Consider the following 23,245-nt stretch of genomic DNA (forward strand, 5'->3'; position numbering starts at 1 on the left):
GGCAATGCCTTCTGCAGCACTCCAGGCCCTGATGTACAATTGCTTACACAGAAAATGACTTAAAAGCAATCCTTGTCTTATTTCTTATTTCTTTCTTTGCACTTTCTGAAGGCAACAAAGCAAGCCCTGCAGCCCTTCCCTGTCATAGAGGATCCCTGCCCCATCCTTGGCTGTTGCAGCATTGCAAAATTTCCTCACAGAACGTTGTGTACACTTCCTTCCTCCTTGTTTTTTAAATTTTGCTGGAGGTTTACTTGTTTGGGTTTGTTTTCTTTTAAAATTTCTTTTAAGACAGTCTCCACCCTCCTCTCTCTGAAATGTTTCTGATGTGGAAACGCTGTCAGCAAACCCCAAGAAGGGAACATCTTTTCCCAGCTGGCAGGAAGCACGTGTGAAAGTGCAGCTGTCGAGGGAGGATGGGGCTGTTTGTGCACTTTGCTGTTGTGGGAGCCTGATCTTGTCAGAAACCTCCACAAACAGCTCTCAGGAGCCCTGGCTGCTGGAGCTCACCTGCAACCCAAGGCTTTTTCTAAGAAGCTGTGGGTAAAGGAACTGTGAATTTAGCCATACCTTGTAAAAAATAAAAGTTTAGGTGTCACCAGAATCTCATGTCCAGCAGCTTTCATGGTGTGCAGGGAAGAAAAGTGCTGGTCCAAAGCCCTGGTTTCTGTTTGCTGAGATTTATTTCCATCTGGATTGTTTTTCAGGCAGAGCTGGCTGTTGCCTTTGGACTAAGGGGATGTTGGTTCTTTCAGCATGTGTACAGAGTTTTATAGCAGCAGTAAGGTACTGTGTGAGCTTGGAGTTCCCTTTTTATTAGATTTGCAAATTTCCTGCCTGGAATTAATGCAAAGAGAACTGAATAAACTCAACAAAGAATAATGAGCATAACATTGCAGAACAGAACAGAAATCATCCAGCCAAAACAAGTAAGTTAAAACATCAGAAAGAGAAATATGGATCACAAAACAAGTAAGTTAAAATATCAGAAAGGGAAATATGGATCACAAAACAAGTAAGTTAAAGCATCAGAAAAGGGAAATATGTATCACTTGGTGCTGTGACAATATTCTGCCTCAAGCCAGCAGGTGGAAGGGAATAAATCTGAGCTCTCATTCACAAGGTCAGTTCTTTAACTTGGGATGGATTTCTGTAGTAAAAACTTTGTTCTGTCACGGGCTTCCAAGGAAATTTGTGTGTTTCAGCAGTTCTAAGAATTATTATAAATAGTTATTCCCAGTCCCAGTTTCTCATCCCAAGAGGTCCTGCAGTCTGGAGGAGCATCTGCTGCAGTGGATGTCTGCAGAAGGTTTGCCAGAAATCACATGGACTGACAGTTATGTCAGGTGATGGATTAAATCAAGGCTTCTGTTTTGTCTGCAAAAAGGTTTTGCTTCTACAGGCAGGTTACTCAATGCTGGATTTTCACACTCCTACTCAAAAAGGCTGTGGGGGCAAGTCTGCTGTTTGTTTCAAGTTTGATTGTGAGAGAATTGTTTTTCTGGAGAACAAAAAAGAGAAAAGGAAAGGATCTCTTTTCTATGCATATTTAAGGTAGCTTTAAATTTATTCTGGATGTGAAAGAGAATTTTGACATAGTGAATGCTTTTCAATTGTCTGCAGATTGCAAAGAACATGTTAGCGGGTGCAAGGAACTTTTGGGTACCCAATTTAATAAAGCTAGCAGCTCCCAAATCCCCCAGAGATGAAATATTTTTGAATGGTATGTCTGTCCTCCAAATCATCTCCCAACAAAGGAAAAAGAAAGGAAAAAAAAAAAAAAGATGAAAGACCAAAAACTGGGGTTAGTAATGCATTTCTCTTGGGATAGATTCAAACATCCCTGCGTGAAAAGTATTCCAGACAAATGTTTTCAGGAATTGCTGTAAGAGTGCAGGATAGAGTGCTCTGTTAGCTTAATCACTCAGTTTACTTACAGGTGTAATTTTAACTTTTTTCTGGTTCCTAACCTCTGATAAAAGTTAAACTTTCCCCCCTGCTCCCCCACAATACCTAACAGATTTAATGAAAAAATGTTTAAAATGGAACACATATTCCAGGACTGACTATTATCAGTCATATATCTATTTTCCAGCCTTTTTCAAGCCTCTCTTGGTGTACTCTGAGATGTATCTGAGGAGTATCTGCCCCTCTGTGCAGTCATCCATCAGTTCTCTGAGGAGCAGCAATGGCTGGCTGTGTGTGGGCACCTGCAGCAGATCAGGAGCAAATCAATTCTGCCTCTTGCTTTGCACAGGCTGCTGAAAGATTTTCTGTCAACTTGGATCAGCTCATTGAGTCACCACCAGCTGAATTTTACTGATGAAACTGATGTGGAATAATGCTTGTGGAATCATCAAGCAATATTAAAATAATGGTAAGAGAAAGAAAAATATTTCCAGGATTAATTCCCTCTGCAGCCTGCAGTTACTGACCTGTCCTCTGTCAGTGCTGATGCTCTGGTGGATATTGCTGCAGAGCTTGAGGCTTCTTTCCAGCTGCATCTGGAAATGCTGGAGTTGAGCAAATGCTGGTCCATTGCCAGTGAAGGGCAGTGTGTGACAGTGACAGGGTGTGATGTGTGCTTCTGAACTGAGGAACTTGCTCATCCAGTACTGGACAGCAGCTAAAAATGTCCTTGAGGAGCTGAATCAGTCCCACACAACTGGCACAGAGACAGTTCCAGGTGTTTTCACAGACCATGATCACATTTTTGTGATGGTGTTCACTGGGGTCCAAGGGTGAGGGAAGAGATGAGAATCTGACTCCATGTTTCAGAAGGCTTGATTTATTATTTTATGATATATATTATATTTAAACTGTACTAGAAGAATAGAAGAAGGATTTCAGCACAAGGCTGGCTAAGAATAGAAAAAGAAAGAATGATAACAAAAGCTTGTCTCAGACAGAGTCTGAGCCAGCTGACTGATTGGCCATTAATTAGCAACAACTCTATAGACCAATCCCAGATGCCCCTGTTGCATTCCACAGCAGCAGATAATCATTGTTTACATTTTATTCCTAAGGCCTCTCAGCTTCTCAGGAGGAAAAATCCTAAGGAAAGGATTTTTCATAAAAGATGTCTGTGACACATTGTAATCACCAATTGATCTCGCATCTCTGAAAGAAGGAATTTCTCTTATTTGTCTGGAAGAATTTCTAAGCGTGCTGTGTGAAACACAAGTCAAGACAGATTTCCAGTGCTCTTTCCAGTGTTGCACTGTACCAGTGAGGAAGCAGAAAACCAAATAGTAATAATTAGCTCCTGCTGTAGTAAAAGTAGAATTTCCAGGGTGAAAACCACAGTGATATTCTGTCATTATCAGCCTTCTGGTTCCTTTAGTTGCTTTTCCAGGCTTAATTTATGTTGCCATTTGGAGGAGGTGTTGGATATCAGTCATCCAATGTTGAATTGAGAAAGGGGGCAGTGAGGGAAGCCCAGTGTGCTTCACTGTCTTGCTCATCTCCCAGCAGATGGTGCCATTGTGAAATGTAATTTATACCCAGACAAACTGGGCAATTCAGAGTTTTTGTAAATTCTAATTTGTGGAACTTCCACACTTCTCAAAAAAAGGCAATGTTAATTTCTTTAATGTTCTTGTAAGTATTCAAGTCCATGGAGAAAAATTAATTTTTTATTCTTCTCTAGGGAGGTATAAAGAGATGCTTTTAAAACAAAAATAATTGATGCAAATGTCCCACTTTCAAGAGAAGAAAATATGCCCTGAAAATGTGTGTACAAAGAATTTGTTTCATTCCCAGCTCACCAGGGATTTTCTAGACTTGTGAAAACAGCAGTGTTGCTATAGTTCTATTATCTGTGAGTATACTGAAACAGAATTGATAAGTAAGCAAAACAAGTCACAGCTGTAAGAAATCAAAGCAGTTAAACAATTATATGTGTCAGGAATTGAGGGATTAGAAATCAGAGCTGTTCTTGATTTAGTTGCTGGAGAACTTGTGTTGACATCAGTGTAGATGTACATCAGTTTCTGAAATTAAAAACTTTATAAAATAAAATTTAGAAAAATCCTAAACATTGGTAGATAGACCTCTATAGCAGTGAAGGGTATTTAAAAACAATGAACCTACACATGAAATTATGTGGATTCTCCAAGATCAGTGACAAGATTTCTGAGCCCAAAAATGTTTCATTAATAAATCAGCCAGTTAGAACAGGAAGGTGACACACACAAAGCTTTCATCTTTTCTGAAGAAAGTGAAAGTGCCATCAGGAATGGGCATTTGGGACCAGGGGACCAAGTCTGGGGGCCCCAGAGGTTTGGCTGAATTGGTGAGATGTGGGATGTCCGTGCTGGAGGTCGGTGCTGTGGCTGCTCTCTGCTGTGAGCACATGGAAACAAAACAGCTGCACAGTGCTGGGAGCTCTGAGCTGCCTTTCCTGTTGTAAGGGACTGCCTAAAACCACTCTGTTTGCAGAGGGAAAAGAATGAAAATCTTATTCAGCATTTTCCCCTTAGTTAGGGAAATGGGCTTTGCCTCTCATTGCAGCAAAGCTCTGTTCAGTGGCCAGAGCTGGTGGCTCTTAGGAAATGTCACATATGTAGCAGAGGATCCAGCCAGTAGAAACAGGGATTGAGAATTCCCAGATGAGGTTTAGTGTGTAAGGGTCCAACTCATTGGCAGTAGATTAAATGGGATGATTCCCATGGGTTTCAAAGGGCATTCAGTCAGGTTATAATGGCTATTCTGGCTGCTTCAGGAGGTGTGTTGCATTTCTGAGGTCAATCCTGCTTTTCCCACAGATATAATAGGGATTGAATAGAGTTTTTTATATTATGTGAATTAGACTAAATTTGATCTTATGTAATTCAGAAAATGTATCTTGAAAGATGGCATTAAAATGGCTGTCAGGAAAATGTGCATGTGTGTTTCTGGCACAGGTATTTTAAGCTTGCATCATTTAGGTCAATGTGGTTTCCAGTTTAAGCGTGGAAGATAGTATCAAAATGTTCTTGTGTGTTTGAAATGTTTTCCTCTCAAGTTTCATGTTATTTTGGCCTAAATTCCTGCAGTAGAATTTAATTCTTGGGTTTTGGTCAATAGCAGCTTGGTTTTCCTCTCCAAGACACCTTGAGGCTTGTCAGGAATATGACAATTTAATCAGCCTGGAGGATCTTGTGAAATGGACTTCACCTGGGAGTGACATCTGGCAACAGTCTCTGGTTTTGGAGTAATTGAACCTTAATCCTGAGCCATTTCATCCTAAAGCTGGCCTTTCCACGTGAACCTGGCTCTGACCTGAGCCCTGCTGGCCCTTCTGAAGGATATTGGCCCACCCTCACCCTCCTTCCCCCTCTGGGGCTCACAGGAACCTTTGTCCCCCCGTGGGAAAGACTGTTGTGGTTTTGCTGGGCTTTTCATGTCCTGCTGAATTCTTCTGCGGGGAAAAGGGGAAGGGGAAAATCTCCTTCCTTCCTATTTTTTTGTTACCAATAGCAAAAGTTGATTTACCTTTGTTCTCCACCTGCCACGTGTCCTCCTACTCTTTTCCTTTACCTGTCCCTGGGGACCATGGCTGGCAGCTGGCCAAGCCACCAGGCTTTTGTTGGTGGTTGTTTCAAACAGCCTGGACTGAGCCGGACAAACAGCAGTGCTCGTTACCAGCTCAGTCCTAATTGCTGTGACTATTGTGCCATTCTGTAAAACAGCCAGAGGTTCTTGCAGCCCTTACATTGTTAAATAGATGAGTGTTTTCCTTCTGTTTCCTTTTGTAAAATTCCACGCTGATGTGGGTAATACCATCATTGACGTAGACTTAAAGCTTTAAAATAGTGTTTGGGGGGAAAACTACAGCTTTCATTCACCCCAGGAGGAAAGAAAGGGATTTCATATGAACAGTGAGGCTTATGAGAACTGTCTGTCTCATTTATGGACTTCTGTGTTCAGTAATTTTGTATTGTTTTATGCAGTGTTTTAACAAGCCTGGAAAATGTTGCTGGAATTAAAGGAAAGCATTGGCTCTGTCCACAAGGGAAAAAACAAAGAGATTAAGAGCTGAGCACTCAGTTTTCAAGAATAACTAGATCACAGTTTGGGGAGTTCTGGGTCACACAATGTGAGAAACTTTCCGAAGGGCTTGGTTTAAACTCACTTTGTCCAGCCTGTAGGCTTCAGTCAGTATCAGGCCTGGAGGGAATGGCTTAATGTGACTTAAAAGTAGGCTGATATACTGAGAGGAATATCCTGGACAATGGGGAAGAATTCTGTTTCACATTGTGCCAGTGCTGCTGCAGATTTCTGCTGAGAATTGCAACTGCATCCAATTCTTTCCTGAGGGGTTTAGGGTTTGTGATTGTGTGTCCTTTGTGCTATCCTAACTGCATAAAATAAAATCTGGTGCAGATCCAGGTTTTTGATATATGATGGTAGTATGAGAGATCCACCTGTCAATATTCTAGTCTCACACAACAGTACCTCTGCTTTTTGAGATAATTTTAATTTATTGTGTAAACTACAGTAAAGGTGTTCTTTGCCACAGCAAAAATGGAAGACCTAGAAATGGAGGTAAAGGGGGAAAATGAGTAATTATGTACATCTATTCTCTGAAAGAGTCTCCTGTTAGGATGAAGGGAAGTATTTGCTCAAGTATCTGCTGAGGTCAAGTAGCAAAGGTAATTTCTGTTCCTAAATGGTTAATAGTGACTTAAAAATACCCATATTGACAGGAACTGCAGGATAATGTCATTGGAACGTCTTGTTTTTTTAATACACCTTAAGAAATTAAACAAAGCAAATGCGTTTGGTAGCGCCCTCAGGAAAAGTCCAGTCACTTCCTGCCCAGTAATCTGCCTGGGAGCAGCAGATACATTCTCATTGTTTGCCATTTCCAGTTTCCAGTAATGGGAACGATTACTTGATCCAGGCAGTTTCTGCTGAAGATCGGGGAAAACGTACAAATTTTCATGGCAAATTTTTATCTGTTTCCATAAAACAACAAGGGAAAAAAGCAAAACGTGGTTTTGGTACCTGGAGGCATCACCTCTGATAATGAATATTGTTTTATTTTGGAATTAAAGTGTCTGCTCTTCAGGAACGAGATGTATCTTGCTCTTCTGGTGATTTTCTTGCAGTGTAAGTTTGATAACTGAGTCTCTGGGTGGGTACAAGTGTTGCTGCTTTGTCTGGGGTTGGTTGAGGCTTTTTACAGTTTTGCATCACCGTGTCTCAATCTGTAAGCTTTGAAAATAACATTTCTTCTCTTTTTTCTTTTCCCCAGGTTCAGAACTTTACGCTCAGGGGAAAGGTAGGGAATGGTAGATTTTTATCGTTTTGTTGGGAGTTTTTATGTAGAAATTTAATATAACTAATTTAACTAATTCCTCAGTTGCTATGCATCTATAACAGAGTTTATTTGGATTTGCTCTACAGTAGCTCAGTATGAAATTTGGCTATATGAAAAAAAAGGTCTTACTTGGTGGTGCTTCTTGGTATAGTGTTTAAATCAGAGATGTGCTACTTATACCTTAATAAAGGTGAAATCTTTCCTAAAGTAATTTGCTTTATTGAGCCACAAAACAGGTGGCAGAGAAAATGAGCATTTTGTTTTGATATGTGAGAATCCTTCTCATGCCCATGAGGAAGAAGGAAGGATAAAATTATGGAATAGAAATTAAGGGCACTGTGTCCTGATCCTGCAAAAGAATTGATCATGGCTGAGCAGAGTTCAGAAATGGTGTTCTGAAAAGAACATGTTTACTTTTTATCTTATCATGCTGCTGGCTCCCAGCACGTACATTCTGCATGCTTCCTTTTTCCCATCACCTGGGAGAAATGTTTGCTCCTTGCTGTCATGTGGTTTATTCACATGCAAAGAAATTCACAGCTTTTCACTGATTTTATGGCCAAGACTCTCTAGCAAGGACTCATTATAAATAGCTGGGAAGTGTGCAGGACAAGGGACTTCTTTAGATGCAGGAAAGTTTTTCTATTTGAATAGCAATTTCTAATACAAATCCTGACCAGAATAGATACCGAAGTGTAAGTTCTAAAGAAGAGAAAGTGAATTAACTTATACATCTTCCTCTATACTTGTTTCTCAAGATGTGAGAACATAAATATCAATTATACCAGGAGCCTAACAGTTGTAACATTTAAGCTACAAATTCTTTTTCTTGCTGTGGTTATGAAGCCAGAATATATTTCTATGCACACACATTTCTATACATATATACATACTTATATAAATAATACCATGAGCTTTATTTCTAAAAGCACTTATCAGTTTAAATGACAATATTTCTATCAAATGAAATGTAAATTTAAAAATTAATTTTTGTAATTTAAATGTGGCAGCTTGAGATAACTGTGTTGTATTGGACTAATTTAAAATAAATTTTTTTTTTCTTTTTTGTAGTCTATCAAGTTTTTACTTTCAACGGAGTTAAAATCAAGGCTGAACCATCTGACAAAGTGAAGAATGGAGCTCCAATGTCAATCATCTGCCATGCTGATATTAGCAAAAATACTGATTTCCAGCTGAAGCACAATTTCACATTTTTTAAGGATGGGAAGCTTGTGTTTATGACCATATCAGACAAAGAAGATGCACGGTATGAAATACCTGTGGCCAAGTCTGCAGATACAGGAGACTATGAATGTAGGGTGAAAGCAGGTGACAAGTTGGTTATCAGTAAGCCCATCTATGTTTGGGTTGCAGGTGAGTGTTCTGTCAGACATGGCAGATGAGGTACAGAGAGAGAACAACCTTACAGGGAAGGAATAATAGTCAGGGCTTAAACAAGGTATCTTGCAAAGTGTGTTTTATCCTTGACATCACAGTACTGATGAGGGTTTGGTACTAATCCCCCATGTTAAGGCACAGAAATGAGCTCAGGACCCCAAGGCTCCAGGCCAGATCAGTGCTAGTCAGGAGCACAGTCTGTATGCTGAGCCTCTGTTCCCTAGGCTAGAGAAAGAATTATTTGTGAAAGTTGTGCCCACCCCAATAACTGTGATGAGGGGTGGGCAGATTCCTGGAAATGCTGGAAATAACCTACAGGGGTGCTCAGGGTGTGAGAGCCAGCACCAAAGCCAGCATCAGCCATGGGCCACTTTTGCAGACAATGTTGTCTCAGTCTTGTTTTTCATCTCTTATGAAAACAGAGGCCACCTCCATCCATACACTCTCTAGACATGTTCTTGACTGGAGGTGATGTTTTCTCCCTGGAAAAGCATCTTGGACAGAATTTGTCAGCACTGAGGTGTTATGGGGTCATCTTTTGGTTCTTGCAAACTGTTTGCATCTGTTAATCGGTATAAATCATTCCCACAGTCATCAGAGGTACTGTTTATTTCAGGATTATGCAAAGTTCTGTTTCTTTTCTTTGTTTCCTGTTGTAAGGAATGACCAAGCCAATCCTGACTGCTGACAAAAAAGAAGTTTCAGAGGGTGAAATTGTGAAATTACGCTGTGAGCTGCCAGAAGAAGTACCTCCTTTAGAGTTCTATTTCCGCAAGATAAAGACAAATTCAGAGCCTATAGCAAAACGTGTAGCTGAGCAAAACCAAAATTTTTCTGAAATGGAATATTACGTTGAAGCAGGAGATAATATTTTACAATTTGATTGCTTTGGCAAGAGACAAGTAAAATCTGGATGGGAGAGCTCCCAACACAGCAACAAAACACTTGTTACAGTCAAGGGTAAGTTGTTTCAGCTTTTCTTTTTACATTTCTTTGCTAGCCATTGATAAAAGTTGGGTCACATATTTACATGTATATCAATCTATCTGTATGTTTATATCTATTCTCTTGCAGAACCATTTAGAAATCCCACTCTGATCACCACACCCTCCAATAACCTTACAGAAGGAGACACTATAGAATTTCAGTGCTCAACCGTGGCAACTGAAATGCGTGGCATTGAAATCATCTTCCAGAAAAACAGAACAATACTGAACAGTGTACGAGATAAGAAATCTCTGAAATACTCTACATTAGCTACTCAAGAGGACAGTGGTGAATACCTGTGTAAGGTGGAGCAAGGAGCAGTGTCTAAAACCACCAAACTGAATGTCTTTGTGTCAGGTAAAACCTCTGTTCATCTTAGATTTTATTCAAAGTATTAATATTTAAATTTGGCAGAACTCAGGATCCAAGTGTAACCTCCAGATCCAAGTGTAAATTTTCTGTAAGTTGAAGGCTAGTTTGATTTTTGTTTCTGATTTTTGCCCACCTATACCTCCCAACTAAAATAATATCCTCAAACAACCTGTGAAAAGTTGTTTCAAGCAAATGCTAAGTTTCTATTTTCCCTGAAAATAACACATTTGTTCCCAAATTATAAACTATCAGTATGTCCTTCATTCTGTATACTTTGAGATAAGTAGTCATATTCTTCCAGGCTCATTTTGAATGAATCACCTCTCTTTTTATCTTGCAGAATTATTTCCCAAGCCAACACTATCTGCTTCTATGACTCAGTTGGATGAAAATAAAGATTTAATTTTGAACTGCAGCATTAATGGTTCACGGAGAGCCAACTTCTCTATCCTACGGAAAAGTTCCAGTGGAGACATCGTGTTGAAAAAATCTAGAATCTTAGCAATTAAAGTTAATGTGAATGATACTGGATCTTACACCTGCAAAGCTGAAGTAAAAGGAATAGTCAAGGAGAGCAAACCTGTAAGGATAAGTGTTTATGGTGAGTTGACACAGAACCACCAGGGTGGGGGAAGGAGCTAAAGCAGAAGCTTTTAAATAAGGACATCAGTTTACAGAATCAGTCTCTGGTCCATGAACTAGCAGGGTGTGTTGGTTCTTACAGCATGAATTTCTGTGGGATGTGCTTTAGCTGCAGAGGATTTGGTGTATTGTGATATAATCAAGTCATACTTTCCAGGGCTGGCCCTCAGAGAAGGGAGTTGGAGTGGCTTCCTGCTGGTCCCTGGGTTCTGCTGGGGACCAGATAAACTTCCATTCACTACCATTTGCAGGAGCCAGGAATGTTCTGCAAAACTTTCACTGATCTGAAGCTCTGTCAGTGCCTGCCTTGAATCCCTGCACCTGCCCCTCCAGGCAGAAAGCCAGGAGAGCCAGAGCTCATCTGGTTGGCTCTACTCTAGAAAAGCCAAGGGTTTATTGGTTTATTAAGCACAGCCCCCTCCCCAGCTCATCAGCTGTGAGTACTCCAGTGCCCTTCCCTCTCATGGAGCAGACACAGGGGTTCTCCAGTCTGTCCAAGGCATGAACTGCATTGTTCACTGTGCTCCTCTGAGGAGGAGCTGTGCAATCTCCCTCAGGTCATACATGGAGCACACTTGTTCCTTGGGTCAGAACTGCTTTTGGAGCTGGATGATCCACAGCTGTGTCACTGATCCTTTCCTTGTTTTGCTTCATATTGTCCCTCTATGCTGCTTTATTCAAAGTCACATATGTTCTATTATCTTTGCTATTGATTTGTTCAAATCCCCCCATTTCCATGGGGGGAAATGAGGATTTCAATGAGGCAGAGCTTCCCAATATAGACTGTGTCTGCAAAGTAGCTAAATATTATATATTTATGTTTTATAAAAAATAATATTGTGTCTTTTGGCCTAATGCAGTGTAATTTGCAACAATTTTTATTCACCTTTTAGCTCCAGTCTCCAAGCCAACTCTTTCTGTTGTCAGTGGCTCACCAGAGGTGGTATTAGGGAAGCCTCTACAATTAATCTGTCATTCAGTGATGGGAACACCACCAATAACATTCACATTCTACAAAGGGGATGAAATTAAGAAAAATGTAACTAATGACACATATGCTACATTCCTGGATGAAGATATTGGACTAAATGACAATGGAGGGTACAAATGTGATGCTAGAAACAATCACTCCAGTGGTGTGAAAACTAGCAATATTCTAAATGTCACAGTGATAGGTAAGTCTGTTTAATTCTTCTTCTTGTTGTCTAATGTAATATTTAGATTTTTGAAACTGTAGCAGCAAGTGGTGGACTAAGAAAAATGGATGTGAAATGTTTGCAAGTTCTTGCTCACTTGAGGTAAAATATTTGCCTATCACAGCACAGTAGTCCAGGACCAGAGTAGAAGTCAATTCTTGATCTTTGAAAAAGAAGAGCTAATTTCTCTCTACCAAGGAGTTTTCAGCTTTGCATCCTGGTTTAAACCCAAATTGTGTTGGTCTTAATAAGATAAACTTGTGGTTAATAGGCTGTTTTCTGAGTTTTGACCCTGAGTTACGTATGACTGGAACAGATAAATGCAGAATTGTTGCATTTCTTTTGAGTCTGTTGGATTATTGCACACTCTCCATTTGCTTTTTAATACAGTATTTGCATTCACCCAGATTACAGCACCTTAGGACTCACCTTAAAGTCATCAGTTCCACTGTTCACTAACAGTAGAGAGAAGCTCAATGATAAAATTCTGAAGAGTTTTATCTAGGGAGATTTAAAGTCAAGGTATTTTGAAATAACAAGGTACAAATAAACAAACACAATGCATAATTTTGGTCCATTAACAAGTGGAAATTTCTTTGCTGGAACTGGTGTATCCCAGGTGTCAGAGCTGTGGTTTGGGATATATTGTGACTCTGTTTAGAAGTTCTCAAGAGAAGGTCATTGTTTGGAGCCTTGTTAGCCAGTCTTCCACAGTCCATCACTGGTGAGGTGGTGACTTCAGATTCTCTGTATTCTGTCCTTTCTGTCTGTAGCAGATCTGGAAAAGGACTTATGTTTTCCAGAGCAGTTCTCTCTGTCAGGGGCTCAGTCATAGTAACCCATGTCTTATATCTAAATCCACTTCCTAATACAAATACAGCTTCCATGACCACCATCTTTTCATGTCAAATCTGGTTTCCTTCCTCTGCTTCTGTACCAGTGTTGCCTTAATGATTCCTTCTTTATATCTGCCTTGTGTTATCCATAGCTCTTCCCCAAACACACTTCTAATATTTCCAGAGAACTTTTCTTTTGGAATTTTAGCAAAACACACTTCATATCCCAAACATTTTGCAAAGCTGCTGACATTCTACATGTCTTGCATCACAAAATGTGTGTCCATTTTCTCCCCCTGTAAATTACAAAGGCTGAAGCTCATCTGCTCCTAGGCTAGTTCTGTGTATGCTCATATGCTTCATTTGTAAACCAGCAGACTTAAAACTATGGTTTGGCTATGTATATTCTTACAACTTCTTCAAATGCAAACTAACTTCTGTCCTTGTGTTTGCTGTATTCTGTAACCACTGAAATTTGGGATTTGCTTTTGGACAACTCGGTTTGTTATCTCCTGACACCCTCTATTGTATATTAAAAGTTACAAGAACACTCTTACCACAGAGTTAGCATAAACCAGCATAACTCTACATAACTCTGAAAGCAGAACTACATAAATTGCACCATAACTATTTAAACAATGGAACTGCTGAGTGTATTATTTCTGGAAACGAAATCATTTGTAGGCTGGGGCCAGAGGGGCATCCAAAGGATTTTAAGGAAAGAGACTGACTGACCTCTCTGGAATGGATATAATTTTTTCCTGTGTCTGCTTTGTTTCTTTATCATGCCCTCTCTATTTCTGGGTCTATAAAAATATTTACTAGAGGATGCTGTCTGGCAGAGACTGTTCAGAAAGATTAATACTGTGCATTCAGTCTCTGTTTAACTAAGCATTAAAGCAAGCATTTCTATAATACAATATTTTGTCATCAAAGTTATTTCTAATAGTGCTAATATTTGTTTTCTTTGTGCCTTCCTCTGTAGTACCAATCAGGGGTGCCAGTTTGGGCAGTGTTCCGTATGGAGAAGTAGAAGTTGGCAGTGATACTGCTTTCCTCTGCTCTGTGAAGGAAGGATCTTGGCCAATTCATTTCAAGTTTTTTAAAAAAACTGATCATGAAGAACTTCTGCATGAAGCAAGGGAATATTCAGACAGAACCATATGGCACAAGAAAACAATGAAGAGGAGGGACACAGGGACCTATTATTGCATGGCCTCGAACCGAGCCAGCGTGGACGTGAGGAGCCATCCAATAACCATCAGTGGTGAGCTCATTAATGATAAACTGCCAATTCTGTCACCTTTACAGGTGATTTGAGATGTTCCTCAATGTAACTCCCTTACTGGAGTGGTTAATGCCACCTTACTGGTGGTTTTTGTTCCAGAAGTTAAACAGAGAGATGTCTTTATAAACAGAGATTGTCCAGTTTACATGGAAAAATTAAGGGGGTGCCCAAAAGCCAAAGGAGCAAGATGCAAACTAAAACCAAGCTGTTGATCACAAGCTTGAGCTTTTGGTCAACAAAGGAGAGGCTCACTAGAGAACCTGGCACACAAGCCTCTTCCAAGATCTTCCCCAGTGTGTAAGAAGGCTGATATGTAGTAAAATGGAAGGTCAGGAGCTACAGAATTTGGTAGTGTTGACCTGTCACTAACTACTCTCTTAAACATGTTTTTCTTATTTGCAGTCATCTTAGCAGCTTGGCAGAAAGGAGTCATTGCTGCATTTGTCCTGACAGCCATGGCAGGAGCAGGAGCAGTCGCTTTGTGGTGGTTTTTGTGTAAGAAGAAAAAGGGTAATGATGTTCCCCCTCTCTTTGTTTTGGGACAAATGTATCACATTTGAACTTGCATTTGTCTCAGCAGCAAAGGCTTGTGGGGGTGAGGCTTCAGAGATGACTAAACACAATTAAAAGAATCTACTGAAAATGCTAGGTGACTCAAATTAGGCTACAAATGTGCTGAAGCTTTCCAAGCATATTGGGCAAAACATGTAACTAATAGTGCTGGCAGCCCTAGGGAAGCAAAGTTTATAAAATAGGCCAGAATTACACTGTCCCCATGCAGTCCTAGGTCTGAAATTCAGTCTCAGGCAATGTAGAGTTAGACTGGGCCTGAGGAGGTTTCTGATCCCTTACAGAGGTATAAAAATTTGATTTGGAGTCCCAACTCAGGTGTAATTGATCTACCTCTGTAGTCCTCATGAAGGAAACTTAGACCATTAATTTATGGGATTAGGTCTTTTCTTCCACTCTGTAATACAGTTTCATTGAGGGATTTGTCTTTTATTGTTAAGGTATTTTTTTTAGGTCTTGTTATTACAGAAAAGAAGTAAATCTGATTTATCCTGTGATATCCTGTACATAGCAGATTATTTGGGAAAATTTGGAGAATTTCAGCATCCCAGATTGTTTAAATTGGCTTGGTTAAAATCTGGGGTTTGGGATCTGGGGCTTTCTATGAAAGAGAGATTTAAGGGATCTGGGAGATAAACAAGCTATAAGACATGAGGTAATTAATTTTGTGATAGCCAGGAGAAGCTACTCTGACAGGAGTAGACAATCGCTATATTTTTGGGTTTAATTTTTACTTTTAAATTCTTTACTTGTGCAATCTATTAATAGAAGTTTTGTTTTTCTCTGTCAAGCTAAAGGACCATCCATGGAGATGTCTGGGTAAGATGCCTCCCTGTCTGGGTTTCAGCTGGGATAGAGTTAATTTTCCTCTCAGTAGCTGGTACAGTGCTGTGTTTTGCATTTAGTGTGAGAATGCTGTTGATAACACTGCTGTTTAGCTAAGTAGTGCTTACACTGAGTCAAGGACTTTTCAGTTTCCCATGCTCTGCCAGTGAGCAGGGGCACAAGAAGCCAGGCAGGATGGTGGCCTGGACAGTTGACCCAAACTGTCAAAGGGATCTTCCACAGCACAGAGTGTCACTGCCAGTAGAGAAACTGGGGGGGAATTGTCTGGGAGGCACTGGTCAGTGCTCAGGGCTGGGCTGGGCATCAGTCAGCAGGTGCTGAGCAATTGTATTGAGCATCACTTGTTTTTCCTGAGTTTTACTCCTCTCTCTCTCTCCTTCTATTATTATTATTACTACTATTATTATTACTATTACTATTTTTATTATTATTATATTTTACTTTATTTCAATCATTAAACTGTTCTTATCTCAACTGTTCTTACCTGGGTTTTACCTTTTTCCAATCCTTCTCCTTGTCCCAGTGGGGGTGGGGTGGGTGAGGGAGGGTGCTTAGTTACCAGCTGGGTTAAACCACAACAGCTCCTATGGCACCCAACGTGGGACTCAAAGTTAACAACAGATCTGGCCAGTGCATGTTGAAACAAGTTTGTTACAAGCATTCCTTGTGGTTTAATAACAACTGGTCACCGTGTTGATTTGTTTGCTCTCAAACAAATTTGTGTTCTCCAACACGTTGCTTGCACTACTGCCCCCTGTTGTGTTTGTTCCCTTCGGGGCAGGGCTCAGGGTGTTGTTTTAACTCACCTGGTCGGGTCTCAGCACTGCCATCACCTGTGCGTGGGGAGACACCTGTTGGGAATTATTCACAATTACATCTTTTACCCGACTCCTCGGACAGCCAGCTTATGGAGGAGAGACGTCTTCCCACAGCCTCCCTTTCTTCTCCAGAGCATTTGAGAATTAGGAAAATTTTGATTACACTTGGGATGTTGGAACCAGCATGGTCCTATTGGTAGGAAGCAGCAAGTGGCTGAATGTGGTTCAGTTCTTGTTTAGGGTCAAAAAATTATTTGCAGCTACTCCAACCCCCTGAACAGGCACAGTGGGCACTCAAACTCCAGTAACCACAGACACTGTGATTGCTCACCCCAGGGGTGGGTGATGCAGCTGAACCAGAGGACCAAGCCCTGTCTGTAGCAGTTGCCCCTTAAAAAAGGAAGAGAAATGCCCAGGAAAGATGGCTTGTTTAGTAAAGAAGGACAAAGCAGGGTCATAACAAGAACAGGAGGAAGAGGCAGAACAAGAAGCACCCGATCCCTATCCCTGAGTGAGCTGCAGGATATGCAAAAGGATTTCAGCCATCATCCAGGAGAGCCCATTATCACCTGGATGCTCAGATGCTGGGATAATGGGGCTGCTGGTGTGGAATTAGGGAGTAGAGAAGCCAAGCAGTTGTGAGCATTTTCTAGGGAAGGGTGAATTGACAAGGTGATTGGAAAAGTAACACAAGTCCTCAGCCTCTGGAAGCAGCTCTTGTCAAGGAAAGGTATTTCTTCAAGGAGGATGTTCTGTTTCACCCAGGGAAGTGGACCATAATGGAGTACTCAGTACAGCAGGGAACTGGCCATGCTTAGAGGTAGATAATTTATTATGACCCAAACAACACATGGTCACTCACAGATCCAGATGAAGCCTGATGTGCACACACCAAGTATCAGAAGTGTGTACACCAGAGTGCACCATCATCATCCAACAGCTCACTGCCAGTGCTGTCTGGAGACACAAACAGGCACCAGTGGTGGAGGCAGGGGCTCCCCAACTCTTGCAGTACACAGAAAGATCTCTCTCTTCCTCCCTTGTCCCTGCTGTGGAGAAACCAGTTGAGCAGCTGAAAGAGGATCTGGATTACATTTCCCACGTGCAGAGTCCGGAACCTCAGCTGGTAATAGAAAGTGTTGTTTGGTCAAGGGAGGATATTGAGGGCACACACCAGGGGAGACCCTGGCTTTTTCTTCAGCCCTGCAGAGACAACATGAAGAAGTGGGATAGAAATTCTACTTCAGGCCTAGGAAGGAATTGCAAGGAAGAACAATCACAAGAGGGGTTCTCCCAGGAAAGCTGCTGCTGCAGTCTGCAGTGGGCAGTTCCTCAGAGAGAGTGGAAGGGCTGATCTTATTCCTGATCCTATGGAAAGGAATTCAGCTCCCTTTTCACAAGAAGCAAGTTGCATAAACCTATGAGCAAGACTAGAGGGGCTCTGCCTGCAGCCCTGTGGAAGAGAGGGACAGCCTTGCTCACTGGGCTGTGTGGATCACGTGGGCCATCACGTCAGCCCCCCAGGAGTATAAGGCTGCAGCAGACACGGGTGCACAGTGTACCCTGATGTTATCAGGCTGTGAAGGGACAGAAACCACTTCTGTGTCTGGAGGGGGATCCCAAGAGCTGACTGCTGGAGGCTGAAATCAGCCTGACTGGGAATCAGAAGCCCCCACTGGGACGAGCCCAGAGGTTCCCTGGGCATAGACTATCTCAGGAGTGAGTACTTCAAGGAGCCAGAAGAATCCTGGAGGGCTTTCAGTGTAGCAGCCTTGGAGATGGAGGAAATGAAGCAGCTGCCTGGTCCCACCTCTTGGAAGACCTTTCTGTTGCAGGGTTACTGAAGGTTGAATAAAGCAGGTGCTGGTCACTGTCACAGCACAGCCCCAGCAGCAAAACTGCACCGAGCCTGGGACTGCGGGAGGTGCTGCTCGCTGCTCAGGGCATCCCCTGCTTTCCTTGGGCTCTCTCTCTCTCTCTCTCCCTCTCTCTCTCTCTCCTTTTCATTGCTATTATTATTATTATTATTAACTTTATTTGAATTATTAAACTGTTCTTACCTGAATCCATGGGGTTTATCCTTTCCCAATCCTCCTCCCCATCCCTCTGTGGCAGGGCAGGGCAGTGAGTGAGTGGCTGTATGATGTTTAGCTGCCATCTGGGGTTAAACCAAATGTGCTTTATTATAGTCATGCAATATTTCTGTGTATAAAGGGCTGTAAGCCTTGCTTCACGTGAATATAGCTTGTTACAGCACACACCTGCAAACAATAGATGGTTGTGCTTCATGTTCCACCTGCTAACACAACAACAGGATGAGGAAATACTCTAAAAATAGAAAAAAAGCCAGATAAGTGAAATACAAGAATGTCAGGTCTGTATCTGAATGCATTTAAATAAGGAATAAAATTGAAAATACAGAGGTCATAAAGAAGAATAATGCAATAGGGAACATTTTTGACCTTAAAGTTTCCTTGTGTTTCTCCTAAAGCAAAGGCAAAATTTTCATCGGTTTCAGTGATTAAGAATGTGTGGTAGCCAGCATAGACAGTGACTGATCTTTGCACAGAATCATGTTCTTGGTTTTATTGATTGGTTTTGGATAATTATATCAAATTTTATTGGTTTGTTTTTCAGTTCTGCCTTGGCTCCAAGCTTGGCAAGTGAAAAACTAACAAGACCGCCCAGTGATGGAAACTACTATTCAGGTAGGTAATTTTGCTATGATACTGTTAGTAAATTGGTTTAATTAAACATCTATTTAAAGTTCTGGACTTCATAGTTATTGTTTGGATGGGGCCCAATGTTTTGGGAATACAGAGGGATACCAGTAACATTGTCCAAGGTATCTTCTGTCATTTTGTCTTTGTACAGTTTTTATGAGCACGTCTTACACAGATTGGTTTATAAGTCTGACACTTCTCCCAGGCAATCAATTGACAATATCACAGATGGAGAAATCATGGTAAAAGAAAATTATTTTCTGCTTTTGACACAGCTGCAAGAAAATTATTTCAGAGAGGAAATTTGAACTGTGGCACATGGCCCTGTGATGTGACCACAGTTATAGGGATGTTAATTTGCCTGGGCACCTTTTCATTGCAGGACCTCAGTGCACTTGGCAATGGCAGGTGGATGTGATGTTTAGAGCATCTGACATAGATAAAGTTACCCCTTGTGTGTTTGTTAGCTGATTATTTAAAAAGCCACATTCTTCCCACCTGAATGTCTTAGTGGGAATCTAAAAGTCGAATGTGTTATATAGAAATACAGATAATGACAGTGGGAATTGCAGCTGTGTAATTCATTTATTTAATTGGTTACAATAAATACTTTGTCAGCTCAACTTTGGCTTTCATATTTTAGGATCAGGTTATATTGAAGATAATGAAAACCACATGAAATCAACAGATGAGAGTAAAGGTAATTCCATACCTAAACAATAGATTTTTAAATTATCTTATAACTGAAAGTCTTGATGTTCTAATGGCAGTAGTGAGTAGTAATGTTTGGGCCATCCCTTCTTTCCCATGTCCAAAATGACACCAATAGAACCCTTTTATCAATTGCCTTATGCAGTGTAATTAGCTGTGCTGGATCCCAAGCCATCTAATGATGAGCAGTATAAAAATACAACTTATACTCAAAATATTAAGTTCTATATAACAAATATTCTGATTTGTTTAAAAAACCAAGTTTTTCTACAGATTTCTGCTTCTTTTACTTCTCTGTAATTTCTTCACTTCTCTGGATCTTGAAATATCTAAGAATTAAATCTAAAAATAACCCGAATATCTGAATAAAATAATCTGCCAAATCTGTTCTGCAGGATTTCAGTGTGAATGAATGCTGTGGTTCCTTCCAGCTCTTACAGAAATGTGGTAGAAAACCATCCCCACCCCACTCTAAAAATAGAGTAGAAAGCAGCAGCTGTTTCTGTGTCTGCTGTACCCAGGTAGCCAGTTCCTGTCAGCCCTGGTCCTGTAAGTCAGATGTCAGATCATTGCCAGGTTTGCTGAGGGTGTTGTGGCACAGAAGCATTTTGAGGAGGAAAGTGGGTTCCATTCTAAATGTTTTATGTGGGGCTTGGAGAAAGCTTAGGAGGAAAGTGCTGAAATGGGCAAATTGGCAAAGCAGAAATTTGGAGAATGAGAGGTGATGAGGGAGGCCATGAAAGACATAAAGATGGCTTGAAATGTGGGGAAAGTGCAGAATGGGAAATGTCCTGCCATAGCAGCCACAGAAAACAAGAAAGTAATGGCAGGGAGAGGAAGGGGGAAGAGCAGCTGGAGCAGAAATATGGGAGAAGCTCTATTTTGTGTTGTGCCACTTTTGAAGGTGTTACATTGCAAGTAACAGTTTTAGGCACAATTTGCATGTCCCACAGTTTCAGAAATCTGCCTTTAGTTGGTCTTCTGCCCTTTGGATGGGATGACCCTGAGGAATGGGCTGGCTGGCCTTACAACTTAGCAGAGTAACTCCCATGTGCCATCAGCAGGGCCTGGTCCTGCACTATCACAGTCACCTGGGATTTGTCCAATAATTTCAGAAAATAAGTAAATCTGATTTATCCTGTGATATCCTGTACATAGCAGCAGGATCATGCCCACAGCTCAGACAAAGCATGTAGTCCTACAAAGAAACATCTTCTTGATATTTTTGGGGCAGGACCTGACCTTGAGAGTGCTGAGGTGGATTACACTGAAGTTGAAGTCTCCACGCTTGATCCTCACAGAGGTAATGAACTCTCCAGCCTCTATGGGTTATTTTGGGGAGCAGCTCTGGGGCTGTTGCTGCTCCCTCACACTGGCCTGGTTTGGCACCTGGGGAGGCCAGGGCTGTGCTTTGTGTGCTGACAGTCTCCTGCCAGGAGTGCTTCTGAACCTGGCTGATGCTGTGGCTCCTGTGCTGCTGTTCCTGCAGCTCTTCCCCTGGGATCATTCCCATTTACAGGAGGGCTGTGTGGAGCAAGGCTCCCAGCTGGAGCTGTGGCAGTCTGCTGTGAAATATCCATGTTAAAGAGACCAAATTCACTGAGAGCAACTTGAGGTTCCCACAGGGTAAGGTAATGGGGAGAACAGAAACCAGTGGAATTTCCTCCTTTGTAAAGGAACTGGTTGAAGGGTCAAAGCTGTAATTCACTTGTGATAGAGAAGGTGTTGATTTAGTCTGGAGAGGCCTGGAGAGCATCCTGGGTTTTGTGGCACCTTGAACAGAGAAATGAGATATTGATGCCCAGATAACTTTGTCCTCCTCCCTGCAGTAACCAGACCTCAGAGCATGGGGCTGAGGTACGTGTCTGCAGCCTTGAAGGAGAAATAGCCATGGAAATTTATGCCCACTTCAATCATTCTGTGTCATCTGGAGAACTCCAATGCCATTATGGCCTTGTGTTGAAAGCTGCTAAACCTTTCAGAAATTTGCAAAGAGCTCCAAGTTGGTTAAAGTGAATAAACCCTGCAAGAGAAGTTTATGCTCTGCTCTTGCTTCTTTGCTTCAGCTGAATGAGAGGCAGACTGAGAAAGAAATGGATAAATTTCCTCCTTCCTGGTAGGAAGGACTAGTCACTTATTGCAGAGACCAAAGACATGATTGTTTAGCTGGTGGCACAGATGTTTGGGCAAGAGTGCTCACTCTTCAGGCTTAGCAGCCAAGCCCTCCTGGAGCAGCCAGTCCTCCTGTGCTTTGTGTTTTCACTTCCTGCTATCATTCATCACAGAGTCTCTCTTCCCTGTGTTTGAAGCAGGCTATTTACCCACCCCTGCTAAATTCTGCACTGAAGGACCAGAGTTGTTGTACTCTTCTTCAGAATTGGGCTCATAATTGTTCCAACTGTTTCTGAGTGTGCACTACAATTCTACAATGGTGTAGAACAGTAACATATCATAGTGCATTATTTAATTTAAAAGCCCTATTAAATTCAAGATCAACACCTATAAAAACAGCATTTTCATCCATTCTTCCTATATAACACTATTCCTGTATATCAGACTAAGCAATAAGGTATTATCTATGCTCTGTAGATAGAACCCCATTAAACCACAGAATAATGTTTACCATGGTTTGTAAATGAGATCAGATGATTTTAATTGAGTGCTGCCTCATGCTACAGACCTATGCATGGCACACAACACTGATAGATTCTGTAATTCTGAGCTGTGCTGGAGTGTACAGAGATATGAGCAGTCCCCTGATCGATTTCCTTTGTTGCCCCAGGACACAGTGGAGTGCTTTGGTTATGGAAATGGAAACTGCACTGAAAGTATTTAATGTGTTCCTCCCTGAGAGCATCCTGAGGATGCTGCTTAAATACAGTTAAATAGAAGAAGTTGTATGAAACCAAGTTATCTCTTGAGCTCTGCACTGCCTATCACAATGAAAACAGGATGAGATTTATTCTTGGGAAAAGAGAAGCAAAGCCAAGTTTCTTAATATTCCTGTATAATAATCATGTACACCCAGAGAGAGAATTTGGCCACAGGGCTGCTGCTGATACTTCTGTTACGTTGATGTTATTGTAAGGTTTTGTTCCCAGTCATAATATTCTTTCATGTCTGTGTGTGGGTATGACCAGCCCTTCCTAGGGAACAGAACTTTCAGATTATCACCTTGCTCCAAATCCCTTTTCCCTCTTCTGATTCCTCCTATTTTCTGAAGGAAGACAAAGCAAATCACATTTACCTTTTCTCTGGGCACACATTGTTCATCCAGCAGCTACACAGAGTCTGACTCCTTCTGCCTTTTGAGGAACTGCAGATTTCTTTGATCTCTCTGGCCTAACCTCAATTTAATTTGTCTTTCCAATCATTTGTTCCTCCTGCCAGTGTTGTCAATGTCAATACTAATGTTCTCAGGAGCAGGAGAGTCATATTTTATGTACTGTGAAAGGCTACTGCAATAAATGCTGCAGTATCTAAGCTGTAGCAGTTGCCTTTTTGTCACTTCTGGGAATTGGGATTGATTGAATGTCACTTCAAACAAAGTTG

General features: G+C 41.3%; 1 protein-coding gene across 7 annotated transcripts in view; it reads left to right on the plus strand.

Moving 5' to 3' along the window:
- Positions 1 to 2,247: 2,247 nt before the first annotated feature.
- Positions 2,248 to 23,245, plus strand: part of PECAM1 (platelet and endothelial cell adhesion molecule 1) — a 36,002-nt gene continuing 15,004 nt past the window's right edge. For 6 of the 7 annotated variants that reach the window (XM_058039053.1, XM_058039054.1, XM_058039055.1 and 3 more), the window contains exons 1-13: positions 6,824 to 7,095; positions 7,241 to 7,267; positions 8,378 to 8,680; positions 9,365 to 9,664; positions 9,779 to 10,048; positions 10,404 to 10,664; positions 11,599 to 11,880; positions 13,723 to 14,004; positions 14,428 to 14,535; positions 15,387 to 15,414; positions 18,897 to 18,967; positions 19,626 to 19,682; positions 20,928 to 20,996. In XM_058039053.1, coding sequence (XP_057895036.1) covers positions 7,062 to 7,095; positions 7,241 to 7,267; positions 8,378 to 8,680; positions 9,365 to 9,664; positions 9,779 to 10,048; positions 10,404 to 10,664; positions 11,599 to 11,880; positions 13,723 to 14,004; positions 14,428 to 14,535; positions 15,387 to 15,414; positions 18,897 to 18,967; positions 19,626 to 19,682; positions 20,928 to 20,996 — 2,092 coding nt within the window. In that variant the 5' untranslated portion in view covers positions 6,824 to 7,061. Of the gene's footprint in view, positions 2,378 to 6,823; positions 7,096 to 7,240; positions 7,268 to 8,377; positions 8,681 to 9,364; positions 9,665 to 9,778; positions 10,049 to 10,403; positions 10,665 to 11,598; positions 11,881 to 13,722; positions 14,005 to 14,427; positions 14,536 to 15,386; positions 15,415 to 18,896; positions 18,968 to 19,625; positions 19,683 to 20,927; positions 20,997 to 23,245 lie in introns of those variants that run through there. The other variant, XM_058039059.1, reaches the window with a different exon arrangement.

This window comes from Melospiza georgiana, chromosome 21 (genome assembly GCF_028018845.1).
Source record: "Melospiza georgiana isolate bMelGeo1 chromosome 21, bMelGeo1.pri, whole genome shotgun sequence".
NCBI classification, from domain to species: Eukaryota; Metazoa; Chordata; class Aves; order Passeriformes; family Passerellidae; genus Melospiza; species Melospiza georgiana.